General features: G+C 42.2%; 1 protein-coding gene across 7 annotated transcripts in view; it reads left to right on the forward strand.

Annotated features, from left to right (window-relative positions):
• Positions 1–23,835, forward strand: part of ASTN2 (astrotactin 2) — a 997,023-nt gene extending 973,188 nt beyond the window's left edge. For 2 of the 7 annotated variants that reach the window (XM_023223654.2, XM_023223656.2), the window contains exons 21-23: positions 5,208–5,308; positions 6,964–7,147; positions 20,855–23,835. In XM_023223654.2, coding sequence (XP_023079422.1) covers positions 5,208–5,308; positions 6,964–7,147; positions 20,855–21,092 — 523 coding nt within the window. In that variant the 3' untranslated portion in view covers positions 21,093–23,835. The remainder of the gene's footprint in view (positions 1–5,207; positions 5,309–6,963; positions 7,148–20,854) is intronic. The other 5 variants (XM_023223658.2, XM_023223659.2, XM_023223660.2 and 2 more) reach the window with 5 other exon arrangements.
• Positions 23,836–25,277: the final 1,442 nt, after the last annotated feature.

A 25,277-nucleotide genomic window follows, 5' to 3' on the forward strand; every position in this document is an offset into this window, starting at 1 on the left:
ATGATGCCAAAAGCGATTGATTGCTTATTGGTTATTGCATAGCATATGTCGGGAATTGTGCTAAGCACTTTCCATGCTGCACTGTCTTTTATTCTAACAAGAACCCTCCATGGTGAGTTTTAATATTATGATGCCCATTGTACAGGTAAGTACATTGAGATAAGGCTACACAAAACCAATGTACGAGAAGCCAGAATTTAACAACAGATTGTCTGATTCCAAAGCCATGCCTTTAGCCCTCTTGTTATTCCATTCATTTTAGTAACCCTTCAATCTAGTCATCTTCTGTTCATTTTACAGATGGAAAGACTGATTTCCAGGAAAGGGAAATGAGCCTCATTCATGAGGCTCATTCATTCTGACCTGTGTGTACTGAGCATTGGTGCACCAGGTGTAGGTGTTTAGAGATGAGCAGAACCATATTCTGATCCTGAAGACAGTCACATACTCATAGGGGCAAGTGAGAAGTGAAGGGGTGCTGACCTAGCTGTGTGACATGTGCACGATGTGGCATGGGCACCATGCAGGGGAAAAAGAGGGCTAAGCAGCTTTTCAGATGGGTCAAAGCAGACTTTCCAGAGGAGGTAAGGTTTGAGTGATGCTTCAAGGACAGGGTGGAAAGGGGTCAAGTGAAGAAGGGGATGAGCGACTCAGCCAGAGGGTGCCGTCGGTGGAAAGGTTCAGAGGTGGGATCTGTATTCTGGAACCATCAGCAGCTGGAGATGTCTCTGCTGTGAAACAGAGTAGGGAGGAAGGTCAGCAAGCACACCTAGACCTCTGACCAGAGCTCAAATGAGGGGGTTCCAAGTTGAGGAGTTTGTCCTGAGAGTGATGGCCTTTGTCCTAAGGATGATGAAGATGATGTCCTGAGGATGACAATGAAACACTGAAAAATACTTTGGAGTAGTCATCCCAAAGCATTTCCCCACACAGTGGGTTTCTTTGGATTTCAACCTCCCAATACACTGAGGCTGTATTACTGTAGGTATGCAAGATCTCATATCATGCAGTCTGTGGACAAACTGGTACTCAAATTCAGGTGTCAGCCACCTTCCTTCCCCTGAAATAAGGCCAAGCAAAGGAATAGCAATGGTTTGGGCCTGGAGCTCCAGGTTCCTAAATAGACCATCCAATGTTATCTATGAGCCACCTCTTTCATAATGAAAGCATCCCATAAGTAGACTTGGACCTCAATCAGCCAGGGCATGGAAATGTAGGAGAGAGCACTGGAGGAGGAGTCAGGAATGCCAGAGTCTTTAGTATGAACTTATTGGCAATTGGGTTTTGCACAAGTTGTTTTTCCTTCTGGGCTTTGGTTTCTTCACTTATAAAATCAAGATTGGGAGTTGATAGTACAGGAGTTTTAGTTCAAATTATCAGTGAACCTCAGCTTGCTTCAGAGAGACGATGACAGAAGTGAGCAGGGAGAAGCTAACACTCTTTCTGATCCTGAGAAACTCAGAGGTCTGATTACTCTCCCTCTCCCTCTCCCTCTCCTCAGTCTCCGTCTCTGTCTCTCTCTGTCCCTGGCTCTCACTCTTTCGCTCTCCTGCTGTATGGATTTCCTTGCGGTATATATTTGTATCTGTTTCTTGGTCTCTGTCCCCCTACTTCCCACTTTCTCTGTCTCTTTCTCCCTCTCTCCTTCATTATCAGGGACCGCCACTTTCTACCCTTCGCAAATAACCCCTCCAGGCCCTGCCTGGTCCCCTAACAGCTTTCAGATGTGCCTCTGGAACAGTTCTACAATTATATCTGAGACAGGCAGAAAGCGCATGGCCTTGTGACTTTTGACCCAGGACTGTGAGGTTGACATCTTCCTCCTTCTCTACCCCCAGCAGGGTTGTGTGAGGCCTCCTCCATCTCGAGGTCCCCACTGGCATGTTTGGTTACTATAATAACAAAACTAGAAGCTACCTTTTAGGGAGCAAAGATTGAACTGGGTCTATTATTGTCATTGTATCACTAAGTCTTGACCCCCAACTTGTGAGATATGGATACTTTCACGCTATTTTACAGGTGAGGAGACTGAGACTCAAAGAAGGTGAAGTGACTTCCCAAAGAATGTTCAGCCAGCAATTGGAGAAAGCAAGGATTCTACCCAGTTTTTATGGCATGAATACCTAAGACCACTTCTTCCCCAGCATGGTGGGGGCTCTCTTATTCATGCTCCTTGGCTAAGCAGCGAGATGACCCTGGGCCCTCTTGGGTGGAGGAAATGGATTGCAGAAGCACCACAGGAACATAAGTGGCCTATGAGAAAGCAGTGTTAAAACATATTCCTACTTTTCATATTTTGAACTTTCATTCATATATTCTATTCACTACAAGCCTTCCATGTTTCTGTTGGTTGAAATACGTCTTCTAACTCCAAGAAAGCATTTTTAAAAATGTATTGTCTTGCACTAATAAGTGCTCTATTTATGGTCTTTATAAAAATCCTCTTCTTACAAGCCACTTTCTCATGCATCACTCCATGTCATCCTTGAGACAACCATGTACTGTCTGTGAAACTAACCTCATTTTATTGATGGAGAAACTAAAATTGAGAAATGAGAGATGGTATGCTTTGATTCATTCATTCATACCAGTATTTATCAAGTGCCTACTATGTGCCTAGCACTGTGTTAAATGACAACAATATGCTATACCCAAGCTGAAGTGTATGCACTCTGGGACATGCATGCTAGCGTTTACATCTTGCCTCTGCCACTTTCTAGATGGGTCCATATGTGGATGATAAGTGCTTACATAATGTTGCCCAATGCTGTTCTCACTTCCCACCTTGCCACTTGCTTACTCTCACCTCCTCGAATTTATTTATGATCTTGTTCTCAACCCTTCTGCATGGCTTTGCAATGATAACTTACCTCACAGTGCACTTAAATTTCACATCTATCCATACTGCACTTGTGAGGTGGGTGGCAGTCTCTCTATCACAGTTGCTGGGTGCAGACAGGTGCAGTGAGCTCAGAGAGGTGAAGCAACTTGCCCAAGTTCACAACGCTAGTCAGTAAAACTGGAATATGAACCCACATATGGCCATCTCCAAGACCGGGTGCCTTCCTCTGTCACCCCCTGCTTCCTTTGTACCAAGAAGTTTTGACTCATGGTACCCTTTATTAAAACAACCTTTGAGGCTTCAGGTCATGGGAAGTCAAAGCTGGCAGGGCCCATGTAGGTAACCCAGATCTGATCCTCTGAGCTTGCAAGTGGGAGCAATAAAATGGCAGCTGAGAGCAAAGAGCGTGGGTTTTAGAGTAAGACAGATGATCGTCTTGGCTCCTTAATTTTCTGAACCTGTGACTTTGGACACATTGCTAATTTTTTTAGTCTTCAGTTTTATCTTCTGAAAGGTGTAGATAATGAGGGTGATTATTTTAGCATGTTTTCATAAGATCAGAAAACGTATGAGATGGCACTGCTTCAACATAGTTGGGGTTCAGCAAATGTAGCTAATGGAATCACATTTTTACAGAGTTGGTTTCTATAGAACTGTGATCAGAAGACAACAGCTTAGGGTGGTTGCATGTATGAACTTTAGAGTCAGAGAAACCAAGGTTTAAATTGCCAATCCTAGTAATTACCAGTGGTTCTGGGCAAGCTGTTTCCCTTCTCTGAGCCTCACATATAAAATAAAGAGAGTAATAGTACCTGTCATTTAGGATTGTGTCGGGGAACTAATTGTGTTAATGTAGGTAACTCTTAGCTCAGTGCTTGACACATATTAGGGTCTTAGCACTTAATAATTAATTTGTATAACCAACTTATAATTGTTAAGTGCAAGTAAGTATGGCCAATCAGGGCTCACCATTCTGAAACTTGGTAATCATAGTGTTTTGCCTATTTTATAACATGGGATACTTTGAGATGCAGGGAAGGAGTTAAGAAAATAGGGCCATTAGGACCCCAGTCTCTTCTGCTTAATGTAGGGAACCCTCTACCCACTTCACACTACTGCCTCTACCCTTAAAAGCTAGTGAAAAAGGATGGCATGATGCAGACAGAGCACTCAGATGCTCAACTCTTCTATTCAGACTCTTCTTGGCCTCCAAGGCTCACATCACCTAGAAAGTCGTTTCTGCTCCCTTCTTAGACTTTGCTTAACTGTAGAACTTGGAGATCTGGGAATACAAGGGTCACAGAGCTTCCCCAAGATAGGACAGAGGACAGAGGCTGCTCTAGAAAGAATTAAGTGCTCTGGATTAGACTTGAATCTACCAGGTCTACATTTTACCAGTTCTTCCCTTCTAAGGCCACATAGGCTGTGTCTGCTCCCACCAATATAGCATGGAGCTTTGGATGACATCACAGAAAGGTGGGGATATGCCTTATAGCCAGATTAACCCCCAGTCTCCCTGGCATGGCCTACAAGGTTCCCACCAACCTTTTACCTCATCTCCCTTTGTTTCAGCCATACTGGCTACCCATTTCTTCAACTGTCTGGGCTCCTTCTCTCCTCAGGACCTTTGTACTTCCTCAGCATCCTACATAGAAGGCTCTTTCCCCAGGTCTTCCTTCCATAAACCAGTTCTTTCTCACTATTCAGGTCTTAGGTCCTAAAGATTCTTCTTCAGGAAGGCTTTCATGGGCTGCATTCTGAAGCCTATACTCCCCACACTCCCGCATTAGTCTTTCTCTCATTATTCTGGTATATTTTCTTCCACACTAAACGATTATCTGATTTTTTGTTTTTACTTTTTGATTTTTACTTATTTTTTTGATCTGTGACCTTGACTCTCTTGTTCATCTTTATAACCTTAGCACTTAAAGTACTTCCTGGTGTGGAGTAAATGCTCAATAAACATTTCTTAAATGAGTAAACTAATGAATATATAAATGGGTATATCCAGCCATAAAGGATAGCATTAGGGCTCACTTCTCAGACCCTGGACTCAGATGGCTTGAATTCAGTACCCCCGTTCTGTCCCTCGGGAACTGAGACAGTGGAAAGATACACAATCTAAGTCTCAGTGTCCTCATTGACAAGATGTGGATGACAAAAAATCCCTCCCTTTTAGGCTGAGATGAAGTGCAAAGTGCCAAGTAGGCAGTTAGTGCTCAATAAATACTTTATAATTATCATTCTTTTTTAAAACTCATTTTTCCTGTAGCCTAATGTGCCATGACTCTGTGTTCTTCCCTGCAACTCCCAGGGCCTTCTGTGAAGTCACAGCCTGGTGCTCTGTTTTCTTGCTGTGCTGCAGGTTCACTCTATATGCTGTGGATACACGAGGGAGGCACTCAGAGCTAAGCACGGTGACCCTGAGGACGGCCTGTCCACTGGTAGATGACAACAAGGCAGAAGGTAGGTAACCCAGTTTTTCAACTCCAAGGTAACTCCCATATTTCCCCTAAGTTCTGTACCCAACAGTCACTAATCATTAAACATACACACATACACACACACATACACCAATACACTGGCACAGGGAGAAGAAAGTGAAGGCAGGCACTAAGGGAACAGGAGGAACATGGAGCTAAATTAATCAAATTCATGAAGGGAAAAATTAAGATTAACTAGCAATATCTTTGGCAGTGGAAAGACTTCCCCCTCTTTTAGAGAGATGATCTGTGTTCTGACTTACAGGCCTGGAATGGTAGGGAGTCAGAGCCCCATGACTGTGTCTTGTCCCTTGGCCTAGATTTCTCAGGGACCAATCATTTTCTCCCACTTGTCTTTGCTAGAGTAGTAAAGAGATGGCACCTAGAAGACCATTTCACCTTGTGGTGCCCATAGCAGACATCATTAGCAGATCACAGCATGCTGTTCCATCCAGTCCCATGGTGGCCTCAGAATCCTCAGCAGAGAGCTACCATCAGTGATTATCAGTCAGTTAGCATGCAAGATTAAATGTTTTTGCTGCTCCTGGTTCATGGTGTAAACAGCAGGCAAAAAAACACCTGAAAAAAGTACAATTAGTCAATCAGATACACCATATACTTAGTTCTTGAGCATTGTGTAGATGCAGTTTCTACATCAAGTCTAGCAAAATGTGACAGTGGCTCATAAGTCCTGGTGGTCTACTTAAAGTTGAACAATTATTTCTCAAAAGTTCAAGCAATGCAGTAGAGACATGGTCTCCACCTTTTAGGAATTCACATTGTGGGTGGTGAGACAGACATTTCTGCAGATGGCTCGATAATAAACTCAATTATAAATGTTTTATATGCTACCAAAGGAGACGGGATTTGAAGTATTTTCCTGATAAATTTTAAAAATTTTTATTTTAAAATAACACATGTCCATTGTTTTTAAAAAAAAAAAGTACAAATAAAAATCAGAGTAGAAAATAGGGTAACATAAATGTTCCTCCCATTTTTACTCTAAGTTTCCAGATTCTCCTAGTGGCAACTGTTGTCAGTAATGATTTAGAGCCACATAGAGATTTCGATCAGGGTTTTTGAAGCTGAAAGAATATACCTTCTACTCATGATGAATTGAAGTTACTTTCATTAGCAGGAGTAACTGAAGCAGTAGGAATAACCATGAACAGCAAGCAGAAGCCTTTGGATTTTCTTTGAAATGTGTTTCAAATGGGGACCTATCAAACCTGATCACAGAAATGTGTTGGAAATACAACAAAGGGGAAATAGGAGGAGGGTGTTGAGATTATCCAAGACAGTTTATTAAAGCCAATTGTATATAAAATCACAGGTACAATAATTATATTGATAATTAAGCTTGCAATTATGAGCACTAACTTTGTGCCAGGCCCTGTGTTGAGTGCTTTGTATCCACTCTTTAATTCAGTTCTCCCAATGCACCTCCAGAATAGACATCATTACCTCCAGATGATAGGAAACCAAACACAACCAGTCAATAACGTATTCCTGATGGAATTAAGGTTTGTCTGCTCCCAGAGCTTATGCAAGCAAACTATCTCACCACTGAAGCCCATGCTTATATCCTTACTTGTTTTCACCACCCAGTGATCAATTTCTGCCCTTCTGACCTCTCAGAAATAGCTGACAAGATCTACAATCTGTACAATGGGTACACAAGTGGAAAGGAGCAGCAGATGGCCTACAACACCCTGATGGAGGTCTCAGCCTCGATGCTGTTCCGAGTCCAGCACCACTACAACTCTCACTATGAAAAATTTGGTGACTTCGTCTGGAGAAGTGAGGATGAGCTGGGGCCCAGGTATGGACGTATTTGTGTGATTGGAAGGGCATATTCTTTTTGCTTCCAGTTGACTTTTCTGGACCCTTTCCCCATAGGCTGAGAATAGGTTTTATCAAGTAAATAAGGGTGATTATCACCTTAGTCGTGTCAAGGCTAAAAATAGAAAATGAGCAGGGAGAATGAAAGAATCTTGGAACTTTAGATTCCTGCACTCCTGGAATGTTTCATAGGGAAAGGGCATTGATGTTCTTTGCATTAATCATTCTCCTTGCTCATCTCCCACCTCGTTTTACAGATAGGAAACTTAGGCTCTTTGAAGGCCTGTGTCCTAACCAAGATCACGGAGGAGAACAGCAGCAGGGCCATGACGCATAATCCAGGGCCTTTCTCAGTCTTCCATAAGAAGTCTGAGTTTTTCTACAGTAAATAGCTATGATTTTGACTAAAGTCCATTAGTGAACATGACTACATAAATTTATGAATTCAACATGTATGAAGGCTTTATTTTTGTCCTGCATGCCAGTCACTATGCCAGAAATCAGCAATGATTCAAACAACTAAGGCACAGTCACTATCATCTAAAGCTTCATAAAGCAGTATATGCACTGGTGGCTGCATTTTATGTCTTGCATCTAGCAACATTCATCCATTCAGCATATATTTAACAGCACCTGTTATGTGGTGGCTGCTGACAATGCAATGGTAAAAAGGTAGAAATGGTTGCTACCTATATATAACTTCCTGTTGCAGGTAGTTAAACAGGCAGTTATGTAGAGCAGGAATAATAAGTGTCATGATAGCAGAAGAACAGAACTCTTTGGGAACACACATGAGACATAGGCATCTGGTCTAGGTCACCCAATGAAGCTGCACTGGGGCTGAGAGCCTGAGGCCTAAGGTTTCAGTTGGGGTAAGGTAGGTGAGGGTTGCTGGGGAGAAGGATAGGTGTTTGGAGTAGAGAAACTACCCGACGGAATGCTCAGAAGAGAAAATATTACATGACAGTGGAAGTTTTCTTCTCAACTTTGGATCATTTGCCTACCACTTTTATGACTTTTGCTATCTCACCACCATATATATTTTATTTTGTATTTCTTTCTTAGATTCACTTCTTATTAAAAATGTATTTGAACAGAAAACACAACATCATCTTGTAAAAGAAAAACCAACACCATCTTCCCTTAATAGAAAATTAAACCTAACCCTTCAATACAATGGACAAAATCAACAAAAGTGGAACAAGACAAAAAACAGAAAACAATGTTGTTCAATTCTAGCAGAGCCTGAGGCAGTCCCTTCAAAAGGGAGATTAGTTAGAGAAGTGTTAAAGACACAGCCCCAAACCAAGATTGTCTTTTCTTTTTTTGAGGTGGAGTTTCGCTCTTGTTGCCCAGGCTGGAGAGCAATGGTGCTATCTTGGCTCACTGCAACTTCCGCCTCTTGAGTTCAAGCGATTCCCCTGCCTTAGCCTTCCAAGTGGCTGGGATTATAGACACCCACCACCATGCCAGGCTAATTTGAAAAAAATTTTTTTAGTAGAGAGAGGATTTCACCAAGTTGGCCAGGCTGGTTTCGAACTCCTGACCTCAAGTGATCCGCCTATCTCAGCCTCCCAAAGTGCTTGGATTGCAAGCATGAGCCACCGGCCGGCCCAATGTTTTCTTTTTGAAGTAACCTGAAAGAGGGGAAGAGAATGCAAGAGCTAATCTAACCACTTTTGCAAATGTGATTCATTTTTGTTTAATACTGGGTCTGTGATCATCTTGAGTACCACCTAAAATCCTTTCCCTACCCTAGAGGAACTCAGCCTACACTTTGGTAAACACTGTGTTTGGAGCAACTAAAGAATTTCCGTGTAGTTGCAACAAAGTGTGTGACAGCAGGAGTGGTAAGAGATAATAAGGGGGAGGTCAGTGGGAGCCAGATCCTGAATGCTCTTTAAATTAGGTTAAGAAGTTGGTATTATCTCCTTAGGGTAATGGTAAGCTTTTCAAGTATTTTTCACAAAAAGGAATAATATTATCACGCCATCAAAGGAGAAAGATCCCTCTGGCTTGATTATAGGGGTCAAGGTAAGAAAGTGGCAGTGAGACTCTAGAGGCTGTTGTGATAATAGTCCCAGGAAGACAGCATAGCATTCTAGGCCAGGGTGGCATTGGTGCATTGGAGAGAATCGCATAACTTCCTGAAATATTTAGTGGGCAGCACTTCATGCTTTAAAAACTTCGAAATGACCGTATAGGGTATTAATGCCATTTTTTGGATGATAAGGAAATTGAGGTCCCATGGGGCAAAATGAGCTGCCCAGAGTTGTGCAGAGTTTGACATGGAGGCCAGTTCTGCCTTGAGCTCTCACCCTGAGCCCTTAGAACATTTGCAATGGCCCTTCAAGAATTTTAGGCTCTCAGGGACAGAAATGAGAGCTTGGTCCAGGGATAAAAGGGATCTCACCCCAGGGCAAGGCCTTATCAGTTCTGTTGGGTCCTGGACTTTAACTTTCTCCCTTGCACATGAAAGGAAGGTTCTTTAGATAAAACCTAAAAGAGGGCCAGACTGGCAGGCAGAAGTGAAGAGCCCCAGATGAAAGCTGCTGTGTGAGTCATCTCAGCTGCCATCTTGCCTATGGACGGAGGAAGGCATTCCACTCTTTTGGGTTTTCCCAGAGGGCTCAGGGAGTTTGTGTGGAAGCTAAACCAGAGCTCCACTTCTGACTTTGTCTTTACAGCCTCCTGGAATCCTTTATGGGCCTCCAGGACATAAATCTTCTGGAAAGGCCGCCAGGCCGCCCACAAAGGATGGGCAATCCACTCAGTAATGGACTGTGATAACCTGCTAACCCCTAGTCAGGCAGTCACCAGCCACTGTCTGTGAACGTCCCCACCCTGTCACCCAACTTCCTCCTCCTCTGGTCTTTCTAGTCTCCAGGAGGATATGTGAGATTGCTCCAACATCCCACACTGATTATGTCAGCAGGAATCAGGGAAGCTGCCTCCTAATCTATCCTCGTGCTGCTAATAAACTCACTGTGCAACCCTGGGCTCTGCCGCTTTCTGGCCTTCAGTCTCCTCACCTATAACATGATCAGGATGAACTAGAACAGTGTTATTTTTTTTTAACCAGTGGCTTTTTTTTTCCTAAATAAATCTTACATGGAATCACAGCCCACCTCCACAGAGAATTCTCTAAAATGTCTACCCATTTGCTCTGTCATGGTTTAACTATCTTTCCTCCACTTACTAGATTTAGAATCTTATATTGCTTGTATGTTTACTTACATATTATCTGTCTTCCCCACTACAATGTAAACTATGTGTAGTTAGTGATCCCTTATGTCGTATTCACATTTATAAGTAGGTGCTAAGTAATTAGTTGTTGAGTAATTGGGTAATGAGATGATTAAATGTGTGGACCAGATGACTAAAGATTCGTTCTGGTAGAAACTGGAGTGGGTGGCCTGGAGTCCCACCTGCTGGGTCTCCTCTTCTATGCCCCTCCACCCCACCCAATCCCAAGCATCCCTTATGTCTCTCCAAGCCCTCAAGAATCTTTAGATCACAGTTGGAAACAATTGAATTCCATGAACTCTGAGGTCTTCTAATATTCCAAGAAATGCAATGTCCTTGCAAATATTAAAAGACTTGAAGGTATCTCACTTCATTGATTGATTGATTCATTCATTCATTCATTTAATGTGCTAACTATGTGTCAGGCCATGTACTGGAGGCTAAAAATACAAGTGAAGGTGACAGATCCTGCCTTTACAAGGTTCAGCATGTAATGAGGAAAAGATTGGTCAGCCAGCAATTGCAGTGGCATTTGGCATGTGAATGGATGAGCATTTCAGAGCAGTGCTTCTCAAACTTTAACGTGCCTGAGAATCACCTGGGGACTTGTTACAATCTAAATTGACTCAGTAGTCTGGGTTGGGCCTGAGATTCTGCATTTATTGAATTCCATGAACTCTGAGGTCTTTTAACATTCCAAAAAATACATTCCAAAAAATGCAATGTAACAAGCTCTCATAGTGATGTTAATGTTGTTGGCCCCAGAAGCATACTTGGAGTGACCAAGTTCCAGATGCAGAAAGTTGAAGCAACTAATCCAGACCTGGAGCTCAAGGAAGAATCCTTGTGAAAGAAAGAACGTTTCTAAGTTTAGAAACAGAATGAAGAAGGGTCCTCCAGGTGGAAGGGAGAGAGTCTTCTCATCAGAAGGAATTACCAATGCGAAGATGAGAGAAGGTTGGGTAAGAGAATATAGTTCAGTTAAAAATACAAATCTTATTGGAGAAGAGAGTTCAAAGTGAAAGAGGAGAGTTCAAGGTGAAAAGGAAAAGCAAACAAACAAAAACAACAAGGCTGGATTGTTTAGCAAAGGACGGATCATGATGGCTCTTGTGAGTTCTGTTCACAAGTTTCTTCTTTCTCCCAGAAGCCATATAAATGTTTTAAACAGAGGAGCAATTTGGATAAATTTGCTCTGCCTTTCAAGGATTAGCAAGTGTGCAGAACATCACAGTGTAAATAAGAGATGGCAAGATGCTTCTCCAAAGCCAGGAGCCCAGGGATTCTGTCCTAGCCTTGTCACCTACTTGTTGTGTGACCTTGGACACAAGCCATCCCCATTCTGGACCTCGTTTGTAACATGAAAGGGCTGAACTCCAAAGTCTTTTCCAGCTGGGAAACCAAGGAACCAGAAAACGCTGAAGGTCATAAAGACCAGAGAACAGACACATCGTTAGTATCATTTCACCTCCAGCCCTGCAAGTTTTGTTTCTCAGGGACCCAGGATGACTAGAGTGATAAGAGCTTTTTCCAGGAGTACATTGAGGACTGATATCATAAGATGAGCTCTATTAGGATTCTCTTGGACTATGTAATCACTAAACCCCAAAAATGTTTTCAAATCTTTCCTAAATCTGTGGTCATATGTGTCCCCATAAGATTTAGTGACAAAAGGACATCTCTTACCTCTGCCTAATAAATCTATCAGGCCATTGTCCCCCAGAGCCTAGTTCTTATGATCACAGGTTACTGCAAACAGCTGCTCGAAGAAGACCTGCTGACACCCAGCTGTCCCCAACCATAAGGTTCCTATTAGGAGACTTGAAAAACCGAGCTCATAGGTGGCCAGGGACCAGAATTTTCTCGGGTCAGAACATCCTTGACCACTCTTGGGCTTCTCTATTCTTTCAGTTACGTTTGAGCATATTGAGAGAGAGGAGACAGCAAGCTTTTGAGGACATTTTGCTTCCGTGAAATTGATCTATCTGGACCAGGAATGATGTATTTATGATGTCAGCTCCTCTTGCCTCCATGGCAGGCATTACGAATAGATTGCAGAAATCATCACAGGATCTTTCTCAACATGTCATGGGATTTGAAAAGAGTTACACATCCCCTGCTGTGTTCTTAGTGAAAACAAACAAGCCTGGGATGTCACTGTGTATTCCTCCAAGATAGTGTTAGCTGCTTCTTTGGATATGTTGAATTAACTCTCGGAATTTTTAAGATAATGGGAGCAAGAGCAGACTTAGGCTTCTAGGGTCATATTCCTATAATCTCAGAAGCACTTTTAACTTTTTTCTGTATAAATGGCATTTCTAAAATCAGGACGGATTGTGCACAGTGGATGTGTACATTAAGCATTGTATTCCTCTTTTCTTGAATGGCTGTTATTAAAGAGTTGACATATCTTATAATTAAAGGTATCTTCCATTCTACCTTCAATTAAGAAACAAATACTAATACTAATACCAACTAACTATTACTAACAAAGAAATACTAACAAAACACACTGACTTTGGACGTTGAACAAGTGTCCCATGGATCTGTTTTCCCCACTGATAGTATATAGCAAGGTTAGTTATTGTCTTGAAGTTCCCATCAGTTCCAACTGAAATAGCTTTGGATCAGTTGAGACTCAGTCATTTCTGTCATCAAAGAACACATTTTTGAAAAAGTCTTATGATTTCTTCTGAGTGGATGAAAAGAAAAAGCAAATGCAAACATTTTCAGTGGTCACCTTACAAATCACATTTCAAACCTGATGTTAAAGTTATATAACCAGTGGCAGTATCTGAGCTTCTGACTTTCTGTTGGATAGGAGCAAGCTGAGGCTAAATTTGGTGGAGTTTTATTTTGAAAGTAACCCTGATGAACTACTGGAAAGTCACAAAACCATGGCTTCATTGCACAAGTTCATCACATCAGCTTAAAAATATATGTGTATATATTCATATTTTAAAATGAAAATACCTTCATTTGATTTTGTTCTGAAATAATTCTTGTTCATTATATAAAATCCAAATGATACAGAAATATATAAAATAATGAAAATTGTGCACCTCTCGGCCACATAATCCCAACCCTACCCCAGAGATTGCATTGTTAACAGTGTATATATGTATTTCCATATACAGATATGGAAATGCATGGAGATAGGGAAACAGATACAGGCTTCAGAATATGTTCATGTCTACAACCATAGCTCTATCATCTCTACTATGTTTAACAAATCCACGAACTATGTTCTAATATCTGCCTGTTTCTGTTTAACAATATGCCGTACAAGTTTTTCCCCGCAGATACATATGTCAATGTTTTATCTTTTTTAAGGGTCTTTTAGTCATGCAAATATGTGACTGTATCACACATTAATCTGGTTTTGTATTAACAACCAACTATATTTCTTACAATTTCTTTGTTATTATAAACAAATCCACATAAACCTTTTGCCCACTTGCCTGATTATTTCTTTAGGTCCACATGATACTTTTATGCCATTTCATCCCTTTATTGACCCTTGCCGAAGAGCTGCTGTGTTTTGAAAGCTAAGGACTGAAAATTTTCTCACTTCAAGTCAGTTTGCATTTCCTTCCTTCCTTCCTTCCTTCCTTCCCTCCCTGCCCCCATCTCCAAGACGAAGATGCAGGTGGGAAGTATTAGTTGAGCATCTATTATTGGCCCAGTTATTTATATTTCATTTAATCTCCTGAACAATAGATATTGAAGATTAAGCAACAGAGAATCATGTGGAGTTATGTAAACTGTCCATAGTTGCAAGGTCTAAACTCTAAGTGTTGGAGTCTGAATTTAGAATATTGTCTTCTGATATTCAGCTGGTGTCCTGTGAAACCACATCGCATCCCAAGATATGTGCACAACTAAGAAAAAATGTGATATGTATCTCCACAAATACATAAAATGCTTCAGCAGCAAATGGGAAAACATGACTTATGATAGCTGGGAAGATCTGGAAGGCTTCCTGAAGATGAAATTTCAGTGTGACTTTGAGTCATGAATACAGCCTCAGCAAAAGTGGTCCTCTCAGCTCAGGAATTCAGTGCTTGGCAATTGTGTCACAGCAAATTTTGCTGTGAAGTGAGTGGTCATCAGATGATATTTCTCTGTGGATCAAGGCTCTCATGCCTTTTAGATTAAAAACAAATAAACAACAATGACAAACACCTGTTACGACTCCCACTGTAGCACACCCCTTTCTAAAACAGAATTGATTTAATCACCTCCAGTGATGGGGAACCCACTGCCACATGGAATAAACCATTCTAAATTTAGAGGACTTTAGCTTTACATTTTTTATTATTTTGAGCCAAATGTGTCTTCTGATAGTTTTAGGGTGGCTGTGTCATATGCTTTGGTGCCTTATAGTAGAGGATTGAAACTTCTCCCTGTCCTCCTGTCACCCTGGTCAAATCAATGACTGGCTTGAAGCTCTTTTTTATCACCTGTAGACTCTAAAATTGTGTTGAGGATTAGATGTAAAATAATGTTGCATAGGTACACTTTCTGGCACATAGTGGGTGCTCAATAAATTATAGTCATTATCATCCCTGACCCTCAGATTTTTGCCCATTTGTCTTTTGTTGCTACAACAATGTAACTAATGGCCTAAATCTCCTCTTCCATGGGCACTCTCCATTCCTGCTTTCAGCTCAGCAGGCTTGCTTTTAGACACCCCTCAGCATCATGATCTGGCTGCAGTTTACACGTGTCCCTCTTACCAGAAGTGTCGGTGGTTCTCCAGATGGAACCTGACGAGGACACCATGAATAAAGCCATTACTTCCCTTAACCTCTGTCCTCTCCACTTCTGAAGGTTATGTTCCCATTTTTGTGCAACCACATCATGTCCTCAATTCTTATTAAGCTTGGCGTCAGCTAACTCAGAGACACTTTAGCTCAACTCCAGAAGGCAGGGAGGAGGGAGGGAGGCAAATGGAAATGTTTTCTTCCTGCCTGTCTTCTTTTTATCCATTTCAGGGACCCCTTAGAAATTGGGTCTCTGTCCTGATTAGTGAGTCAACAGCTGATTGGGGAATGGTGCTGGGAATAGAATTGTTCCCAGCAAAGTGGCATTTGGGCCCAGCTCCTGACTCTTTCACAAACAATTCCTGTCTCAGTCTCACCTGCTGATAAAACAATAAATTAGTATGTGGTGGCCTTCCCTCACCTCTTGCTTCCTATCCCAGTGGGTCCTATCTCCAGTGAGGAAGATTTCATTTCCAGTATTTGAGAAAAGTGGTCACTCTGACCTATGATTTCCCCTCCCGGGAAAACTTGAAGCACGCCTAGCCTTTTGATTTATGGATCTCTATTGCCTACAATTTATTAGACAGCATTTTTGCCTTTGGTCTCTCTCACTCCTACTCTTCCTTCTTCCCAGTCTTTGAGCACCTGAAACCCTTCTCTCCATGGCTTCACTTTCTGAATTCTTCTTTGTTTTCCTTTTTTTTTTTTTTTTTTTTTTTTTTTAAGACGGAGTCTTGCTCTGTCGCCCAGGCTGGAGTGCGGTGGCCGGATCTCAACTCACTGCAAGCTCCGCCTCCCGGTTTTAGACCATTCTCCTACCTCAGCCTCCCGAGTAGCTGGACTACAGGCGCCCGCCACCTTGCCTGGCTAGTTTTTTTGTATTTTTTAGTAGAGGCGGGGTTTCACTGTGTTAGCCAGGATGGTCTCGATCTCCTGACCTCGTGATCTGCCCATCTCAGCCTCCCAAAGTGCTGGGATTACAGGCTAGAGCCACCACGCCTGGCCTCTTCTTTGTTTTCTAAATGCAAACATTGGTTCAGTGCCTGTTATGTACAAAGTCTTGTGCTGGATGCCTATAGCCATCATTTCATTTCAACCTAACAACAGCCCTACAAAATAAGTATTTCTATTTTCATTTATACAAGAGAAAACTGAGGCTTAGGAAGGTGAAGTGACTTGCCCTTATGGGCTCTAAAGCCTGTGTCCTTTTCACTATAATATTCTGCTTTCAGTCATTGCTAACATTTACTTAGAGCTAAGCAAATTGTCCATAGTATCTCATCCTCCCAACAAAATTGTTATTCTCATTTTATGGATGCTACAACTGAGAGTTAGTGGCATTGAAGAATTTGCTCACAAACCACATAGCTGTAATTTATAGAGCTGGGATTTAAATCTGGGATTCCAGAGCCAAAACTTCATCTTGACTCTGGAATCAGGAACCCTGGTTCTAGCTTTGCCTTTGTTACTAACTCAAGGTGTTCCTTAAAGGCAAAATCATTTTCTCACTCCAAATATATTTTCCTAATCCATGCAAAAGGAGGCTTTGTCTGTCCTTTGGAAGAAGGGCATTTGGGCATGTTGGAAGAATTGTCTTTTCCAACATCATTTTCTATTTATATTTATCGCTTACTTCTGTGACTGTCTAATCAGAAAATGTCTCTCCATTGCCCAGAATAAAATCCAAATACTACATCATGACTTGGAAGAGTCTGCCTGGTCTGATCCCTGCCAAGCTCACTGGTCTCCCACCTATTCTTTGCACTGGTTATTTCAAACAACTAGTGGTTTATGTTCTCTCCAGTCTAACTTGGGATGGGCAATTTCTTCTGCCTTCTCATCTACCTGAAAATGCTGTTTCATTATTGAAGACCTAGCTCAGGTGTGGCATCCTCTTGAGCGACTACTCTGGGTCTCCAAACCGAGGATTGGTGTCCATCTTTTATATTCCCACAACAGCATGCTTAGTGTTCCTCAGCCCAGTGCTCTGCCCCCGAATTAGAGACTGTTAATATTTCTATCTGCCAGTCTCTTGTCACTGACTTATAAAGATACCCAAGGCTTAAACTAGTTAATACCAGTCGCAGTGCCTGGTACACAAAATACACCTAATGATATATAATAATGATGATGACCATGAGAGTGATGGTGGTGGTAGTAATGATAATGGTGATGATACTTTCTAGCATGCATCAGGTGCTACTTTGTGCCAAGTAATTTTCTAAGGTTTGACATGTACTGACTTAACCCTCGTTATAACTTTATGAGGTGAGCCATCTGCTGTTCCCTTTGCATAGATGAGCAAACCAAGAAAAGAAGCTTTTTTTTCTTTGTCAGTATAGAGAAAAATCAAACCAATACCTGTAAGTACAACAATGGGAAACAGTTAACACCTCACTGTGCACTCCACTTGGTTACTTTTTTTTTTTTTTTTTTTTTGAGATAGAGTTTTGCTCTTGTTGCCCAGGCTGGAGTGCAATGGTACGATCTCGGCTTACTGCAACCTCCGCCTCTTGGGTTCAAGCAATTCTCCAGCTTCAGCTTCCCAAGTAGCTGGGATTACAGGCATATACCACAAGACCCGGCTAATTTTTGTATTTTTAGTAGAGACAGGGTTTTACCATGTTGGCCAGGCTGGTATCAAACTCCTGACCTCCGGTGATCTGCTCACCTCATCCTCCCAAAGTTTTGGGATTACAGGCATGAGCCACCACTCCCAGCCTCCACTTGGTTTAATTCTGTGTTTTGCCTGCTTCCACTCAGTTCTCCTCAAACAACCAGAAGTATTTTTAAACAGTTCAGCTCCAAACCTGTTACTTTGCTTCTTGAAGTATTTTGATAAATCTCCCACTTACTCTCAAGACAATAATCATAGATAACATTTATTGACAGTTTATTATGTGTTTGTTAATTTTTTATTTTAAAAATAACACTTTGGTAGATACAGTTATTATTTTCATTTTGTGGGTAAGGTAAGAAAACTGTGGAGCAAGTGGTAAAGCAGTTCACTCTGTATCGCACAGAGTGAGTGGCTGAGCTGGGATTTGAACCTGAGCAGTCGGTGTTCTGGAGCCTGTGGATGTATCATTACTCCATACAACCACTGTCCTAGCTGCTAGGCTCCAGCAGCCTGACTCTGGCTCCTTCCAGTTTTCCCTGTGTCCCTACTTGTACACTGTATTGCAGCCATAGATTCTCAGAACATCTATGCATCTCTTATCTCTGTACTTTTACCTTTACTTTTTTTTTTTTTTTTGAGGTGGAGTTTCGCTCTTGTTGCCCAGGCTGGAGTACAGTGGTACAATCTTGGTTCACTGTAACCTCCGCCTTATGGTTTCAAACAATTCTCCTGCCTCAGCCTCCTGAGTAGCTGGGCTTACAGGTGCCCACCACCACGCCCAGCTAATTTTTGTATTTTTAGTAGAGACAGAGTTTCACCATGTTGGCCAGGCTGCTGTCGAACTTCTGACCTTGTGATCCACCCGCCTTGGCCTCCTAAAGTGCTGGGATTACAGGCGTGAGTCACCGTGGCCAGCCGCCTTTTACTCTTCTTTATCTAACTCCTATTCATTTAGGAGACTGAACACATGTTTCACACATAATAGGAAGTCTTCTTGGACATCCTTGATCCTAAAGTACCTTCCTCTGTTTTCACACAGCTCTCGTGACTTCTTTTATAATTGCTTTTGTCACTCGTATTGTCATCTCCATTTGTCCATCTTTTCTACCAGAAGTTCTTCCACATAATAAATGCTCAATAAATCAGCAAGAAATGACTTTATCTCCTTCAACTTCACAACAGTCTCATTTTTCAAATGAAGAAACAGATTTAGAGATGTTAAGTAAATGTCCCCAGGACACAGAATTATTAAAGAACGAAGCAAGAACTCAAATGGAAGGGATGGAAAAGAAACTCCTCAGGCTCCTCTTGGGGGGGCACTCGCCCAAGGGGAAAGAGGACTGTGGCTAGAGTGTGATTATGAAGTGATGAATTCTTGGCACCTCAGGAAATATTCCACCCAAGTGGTGAACTATACAAAGAGGACTTTTTGAAAGGCACCTCATAAATTGTGCCCACAAAATGTACACACATAAGCCTGGTCCTTTTTCAGCTGCTATGCAGGTGCCTAACACAGTCTCCCATTTGTGGGGTCTGTTGTTGTAAAACTCCTTCCCTCCTGTGGTATCAGAGGGGCATGGAGAGGACAGCAGGAGAGAGAACCTCTCATGTAGCCTCCCAGGGTGCCTGGGCATCTTGAAGATGCTGGAACATAGAGAAAAGTGGTTTCCACTTGGAGACAGACAGCTTTACACTGAAGCTGACTTGTAATGTGACCTGGTATAAAGACATTCTGTTCCTTCTCTAAGCCTCAGTTTCCACATTTTTAATGAAAGTGGGTCAGACTAGGTCAGTGGTTCTCAACTTGGGTGATATTGCCCCCAGAATATATTTGGCAATGACTAAAGACAGTTTCACTGGGGCAAGGGTGCTATTGAAAATTCTTCAATGTCTAAAGAATTTTGACAATTCACGACTGGGGCAAGGGTACTATTGGTGGTAGGTGGAGCCCTGGGATGCTGCTAAATGTCCTATAGGATTGTTCCCACAACAAAAAAAATATCTAGCCCAGAATGTCGATAGTGCCACCTTTGAAAAACCCTAGACTAGGTGATTGCAACAATCCTTCCTGGCTTTATTTGTCTATACAGCCATCAGATTTCTCCCAGCAGCATCCTATAGGGCTCTAGATAAGTTCTTAAGGTTATCCTCCATAGTACAGAATGATTCTTGGTAAGGCTAGTCTTCAGCGTAACCTTGATCCTGAGGGCTCGTTCCAGCAATCCGTTATAAGAGGAGCTATCATTTATTAGAAGCTTACTCTGAGCTCTATATCAGGCGTTAGGCATTTCTCATACTCAACTTGAGAATAAGACCATCATCATTTTTTTAAAGATGGAAAAAAATGAGACACAGAAAAGTTCTGATTTGGGGACATATATATATTTGATGAAAGGGAATCACAAAGGGCAAGATTTCAAAGTTTCCAGACTGGGAGAAAAGAGTGTGAAAAAGTTCATGAAATGAGAACACAGACAGTTAGAAAGGGACTGTGGGTGGTCAGGCCTAGATTTAGATTATTTCCAACTCCAGTGGCCAACTTGATGTTTGCCTTAGTCAAGTAGTGTCACTATTCTGAGCCTTGCTTGAACTCCTCACCCATTAAAAGGGGGTAGACAATATATTCAGGATAGTTATAAAGGCTAAATAAAAAATTTAAAATGTATGTAACGTGCATACCCAGTGTCTAGCATATGGTGTCAATAACTTTTAGTTGTTCTTGTTGCTTTTTAATCATTATAATAATATCTATTTGATCAGAGTCCAAGGCTGGTCGCCTTCAAACTCCTAGGGCTCCCATATCCTAGAAGTAAAAATATTAGGTTAAAAGCTATGACTCTTGTTCATTTTTTTTAACACATCGCACAATTGAAGAAGACAGGTTCTGGGGTAATTTTTGAGTAAGTGTTTGAAGTTCCACACTCCGATCCGGAATAGATAGGAAATGATTGGGAGAAGAAGTTCTCATTTGTTTGTTGACATTTACTCACTATCTCAAAGGCCTAACTCTTGATTTGGGCTTCTTTAATCATGGCTGTTTCATCCTACCTTTCAGGAAGGCCCACCTGATTCTACGGCGGCTGGAGAGGGTGAGTAGCCACTGCTCCAGCCTCCTGCGGAGTGCCTACATCCAGAGCCGTGTGGAAACGGTGCCCTATCTTTTCTGCCGCAGCGAGGAGGTCCGGCCTGCAGGCATGGTGTGGTACAGCATCCTCAAGGACACCAAAATCACGTGTGAGGAGAAGATGGTGTCAATGGCCCGGAACACGTACGGGGAGTCCAAGGGCCGGTGAGGGAGGGTATCGCCCTCCGTGAGCACAGAGACTCTCCATGGGAGGGGGAGCAGTATTCTCCTGGATCCTGGGGCCTGGGTGGGCTGGGGGACAGCTGAGGATGGGCCTAGCAGATGAAACTTGCCAGCAAGGCCAAAGCAAATGGTTTCTCCTGTGGATAGTGGACAGAGACCTTTGTAACCAATGGAATTATTCATTTTTCTCTATCTTTTATTTTTTCAAAGATATTATTTGACTCTATCAAAAGTCTCTCCTTTTTAAACCTTTTCTTATGGATGGCTGTCAGTCCTGAGGCAGAAGTTTTCAGGTGGAGACCAAGCGGCCTTTGCTCTTCTTCCTCCTTCCTGCCACACTCTGCTTTCTTCCTGCCATGGACCCCTGGAGGAGACCTATGGAGGGACAGTTTTGACCTGACCCCTAGAGGAGACAGTTTTGACCTCTTCAGCACCAGGAAGGAAGCTCTGAGGATGGTTGCAGTGAGGAAGCATGGGTCTTTAAGGACTTCTCTCTCTTTTTTGCTGGACATTATTGAGTTTGTGGGACCCTGCCTCTTCCTGCTACCTGTGAGTCTGCCCAGAGTCCCCTGCAGGCCTGTCCATGCATTAAAAATTCCTATTGTCTCTCTTTCTGCTTGGGTGGTATTTCTTACCAAAGGAATGTTCTTGAGAGACCTCTGTTTATTCACTTGCTGAGTATCTACCCTGTGCCAGTCACAGAGCATATGCAACTAAAGACAGAGAAGCTTCCTTCCCTCAGGGAACTTATGGCCCAGTGGAAATTATAGAGAAGGAGTCTGATCATTTCAAGCTGTGCTAGAGGAAGAATGGAGGTTCTCTGCATTCACTGTTGGAGCATGAGACACACTGGAGGGCTCTTGAAATGCTTCCTTGAAAAAGTGATACCTAAACCCAAAGGATGAGGAGAAATAAGCCAGACAGAGAGGTCAAAAAAGATGGGATTTGCTTGCCAGGCACAGTGGATCGTGCCTGTAATCCCAGCACTTTGGGAGGCCAGGGCAGGTCGATCACTTGAGGCCAGGAGTTTGAGACCAACCTGGCCAATATGGCAAAACCCCATCTCTACTAAAAATACAAAAAATAAAAAATAGCATGGTGGCTTGCGCCAGTAATCAATCCCAGCTACTTGGGAGGCCGAGGCACGAGAATTGCTTGAACCTGGGAGGCGGAGGTTGCAGTGAACCGACATGGTGCCACTGGACTCCATCCAGCCTAGTTGAAAACTTAAAAAAAAAAAAAAAAAAGATGGGATTTGCTCCAGCAAGAGGGGATATGAACCAAAGCCCAGAGACAAGAGACAGTACACCTCTTTCAAGGACTGAAAACTTTCCTTAAGAGTAGGGATCAAAGTAACAAGTGTCAAAAGGTGAGGCTGGGAGCTTGGCAAGGCATTGGAAGCTTTGGACATGAAGCTTGACACTGTCTTGGAGCATCCATGACTATTTATATAACTAAAATAGTCAACTTGCTCTTTAAGAAAATCATTCCCACTACAGGATGAAGAATGGATTGGAGAAGGCCCTAAAGAGAGGGGTGCCATTGTCATTTTCCATGAAGGAGGTGATGGTAGCTTAGGGGGAGACATTCCAACATTGGAATCTCCCTTTATTTATCTATTTTTGAAACAGCTTTATTGAGGTGTAATTGAAATCTCCTTTTAAATGATAATTGCACTGCTTCCAGTATACCCTTCCCTGGGAGGGTAATGAGTACAAAGAGGTGTTATAAATTCTTAACACCCTTGTATTAGCTCAAATAAGCTACCTAGCTTGAGCAGATGGGATGTAGGTCAGGTATATCATAATGCAAAGATGACACCTGTTAAGAGAAGAGAGTATAGCACTGTGGGGTTTCACAAGAGGAAAAGATACTGAATATCAATAAAACATAAGCCATTCAAAATATGCCTATCCTCATTTGTATAGTGGTGAGTAAAAAAGAAAAAACAATGGCTACTTCACTTCTCAATTTGGCGAATGTTGATGAGATTGATAATCCCCTTCCCAATAACCTACATACTGAGGACATTTTTGCCCCCAGGACTCCGATTCATATGGGGAAATAGGTAACACAAAAGCAAAAAAGGCAGAAAGGGATTCTTCCAACCTTGGTGCCTAGGAAGCTTCTCAACCTCTCACAGTCTAAGCTCTAAGGCACTTTTTCAGGAAGTTTACTATTATTGGGTTTATGTTTCTCTAAGTATACAGGTGGAGCTTCTAAATGCCTCTCATGTATACCACTTCCTGGATATACATGGGCCTTCAGAGAGCTATCAGTTTGCTGGGCCTGGGTCCCAGGTTTTCAGAGAGCTATCCAGTTGCTGTAGCTTTCCGTTGTCTTGACCCAACCTGAGGAACAATTTAGCTCAACAGTTGGAGAAAATTACAACACTCGGTGTGCTGGTGTGGTGGTCTGAGCCTGATTTAGCTTGAGTCTGACAACACTGCTATTCACCAGCTATTGCCCTTAAGGGAGTAACTTGACCTCAGGTTTCTTATCAACAAAGTGGAGTCAATGCTGGTCCCACCTCAAGGGGTTGTTTCTCAGCTTGAATGATAAAGGAGTTAACACACATCCAATGCAATATATAGTGTTTTTGTTTATTTTTTTCTTTTTTCTCCTGACAGAGACAATATGCATAATACTGTGAGTCTTGGGCAGATATCCAGGAAAATCTGGGTGGGAAAGGCCTAGATAATTCTGATTAAAAGAAAGAATTAACGATTAACAGCTCTGTCAGCTATGTGAATTGTAACTAGAGTCAAAAACCTAACTCAAAGAGAAGTGGTCACCATGGTGGAATTTAATGCAATAACAAGACCCCCAAAGAGAAGTGTGTAGTTAAAAAAAAGAAACATTCTTGACGCGTAAATGAAGCTGGAAGGTATGGTGCCCTGGCCTCTGCATGACCAGATTGATCCATACGCTGCCATGGAACTTGCCAGGGAAGCTCATGTCACAATATGCTGTGAAGGATGAGACTTCTTGTGTAGTCTTCACCGCCATATAAAGAAGTTGTGAACACACAAAGGTGTGTGTTAGGGGTGCATAGGAAATCACCCCTAAATGACTTCATCCTTCTGGATGGTAAAGAAATATCTTCTTTCAGCAGACTTTGTGATAAAGTGTGCCCTACAGACAAATGCTGGTAACTACCATTTAAGGAATCCTCATCATACCGATGGCTCTACATACTTATCTCATTTAACCATGGGCAAAACAGTCATGTGCTGTTGTGGTGATCATTTTACAATTCAAGAAACTCAGGTTTAGGCAGACCTGGCCCAAATCCTGTAGATAGTGATGGTATTGAGATACTGAGATCTAAACTTGAGCAGACAAAGTAATTTCAAATGATAAGCACTGTGTAAGCACGCTACCTGCTAGGGCCACTAAGTGCAGTACCTTCCTTCTCCATCTTAAGTCAAAAACTAAGTCTAACTTCCAACCAATACCTGAGTACTGATTTCCAGGTTTGGGGTACTAACATGAACAGGATCTAGCTCCTGCCCTTAAGGAACTCCCAGAATTTAGCTAACTAAATCAGACACTCTGGAGTCAAGCCAATCTGGGTTTAAATATTGGCTGTGCAATTTACAATGAGGCAGGGCTAACCCTTAAGAGAAATTTAGGAGGCAAACTCAACAAATATTGCTAACTAATAAGCTCAGGTTAGCTGGCATTTACTTAACCTCTCTAAGCCTTACTTTTCTCATCTGTGAAAGGGATAAATATATTACTTCAAAGACTGTTGGGAAGATTAAATTAGATGATGTATATAAAGCCATTGGGTACTTGAAAACAAAAGTTCTTAATAAATAGTTATTATAGTGACTTTTTTTAAGAGACAGGGTCCCACTCTGTCACCCTAGCTAGAGTGCAGTGCAGTGGTACTAACACAGCTCGTTGCAGCCTCAACCTCCCAGACTCAAGAAATCCTCCCACCTTAGTCCCCCAAGTAGCTGAGACTACAGACGCACACCACCACACCCAGCTAATTTTGGTAATTTTTTTTGTATTGTAATTTTTCTTTATCCTGCCCGACCTTGTCTCAAACTCCTGAGCTCAGGCAATTCTCCCAACTCGGCCTCCCAAAGTGCTGGGATTATAGGCATGAGCCACTGTGCCAGTCCTAAAATGACTTCTTTACATGAGAAAGGGTGGGTGC

Source organism: Piliocolobus tephrosceles, chromosome 14, assembly GCF_002776525.5.
Source record: "Piliocolobus tephrosceles isolate RC106 chromosome 14, ASM277652v3, whole genome shotgun sequence".
Taxonomy (NCBI): domain Eukaryota; kingdom Metazoa; phylum Chordata; class Mammalia; order Primates; family Cercopithecidae; genus Piliocolobus; species Piliocolobus tephrosceles.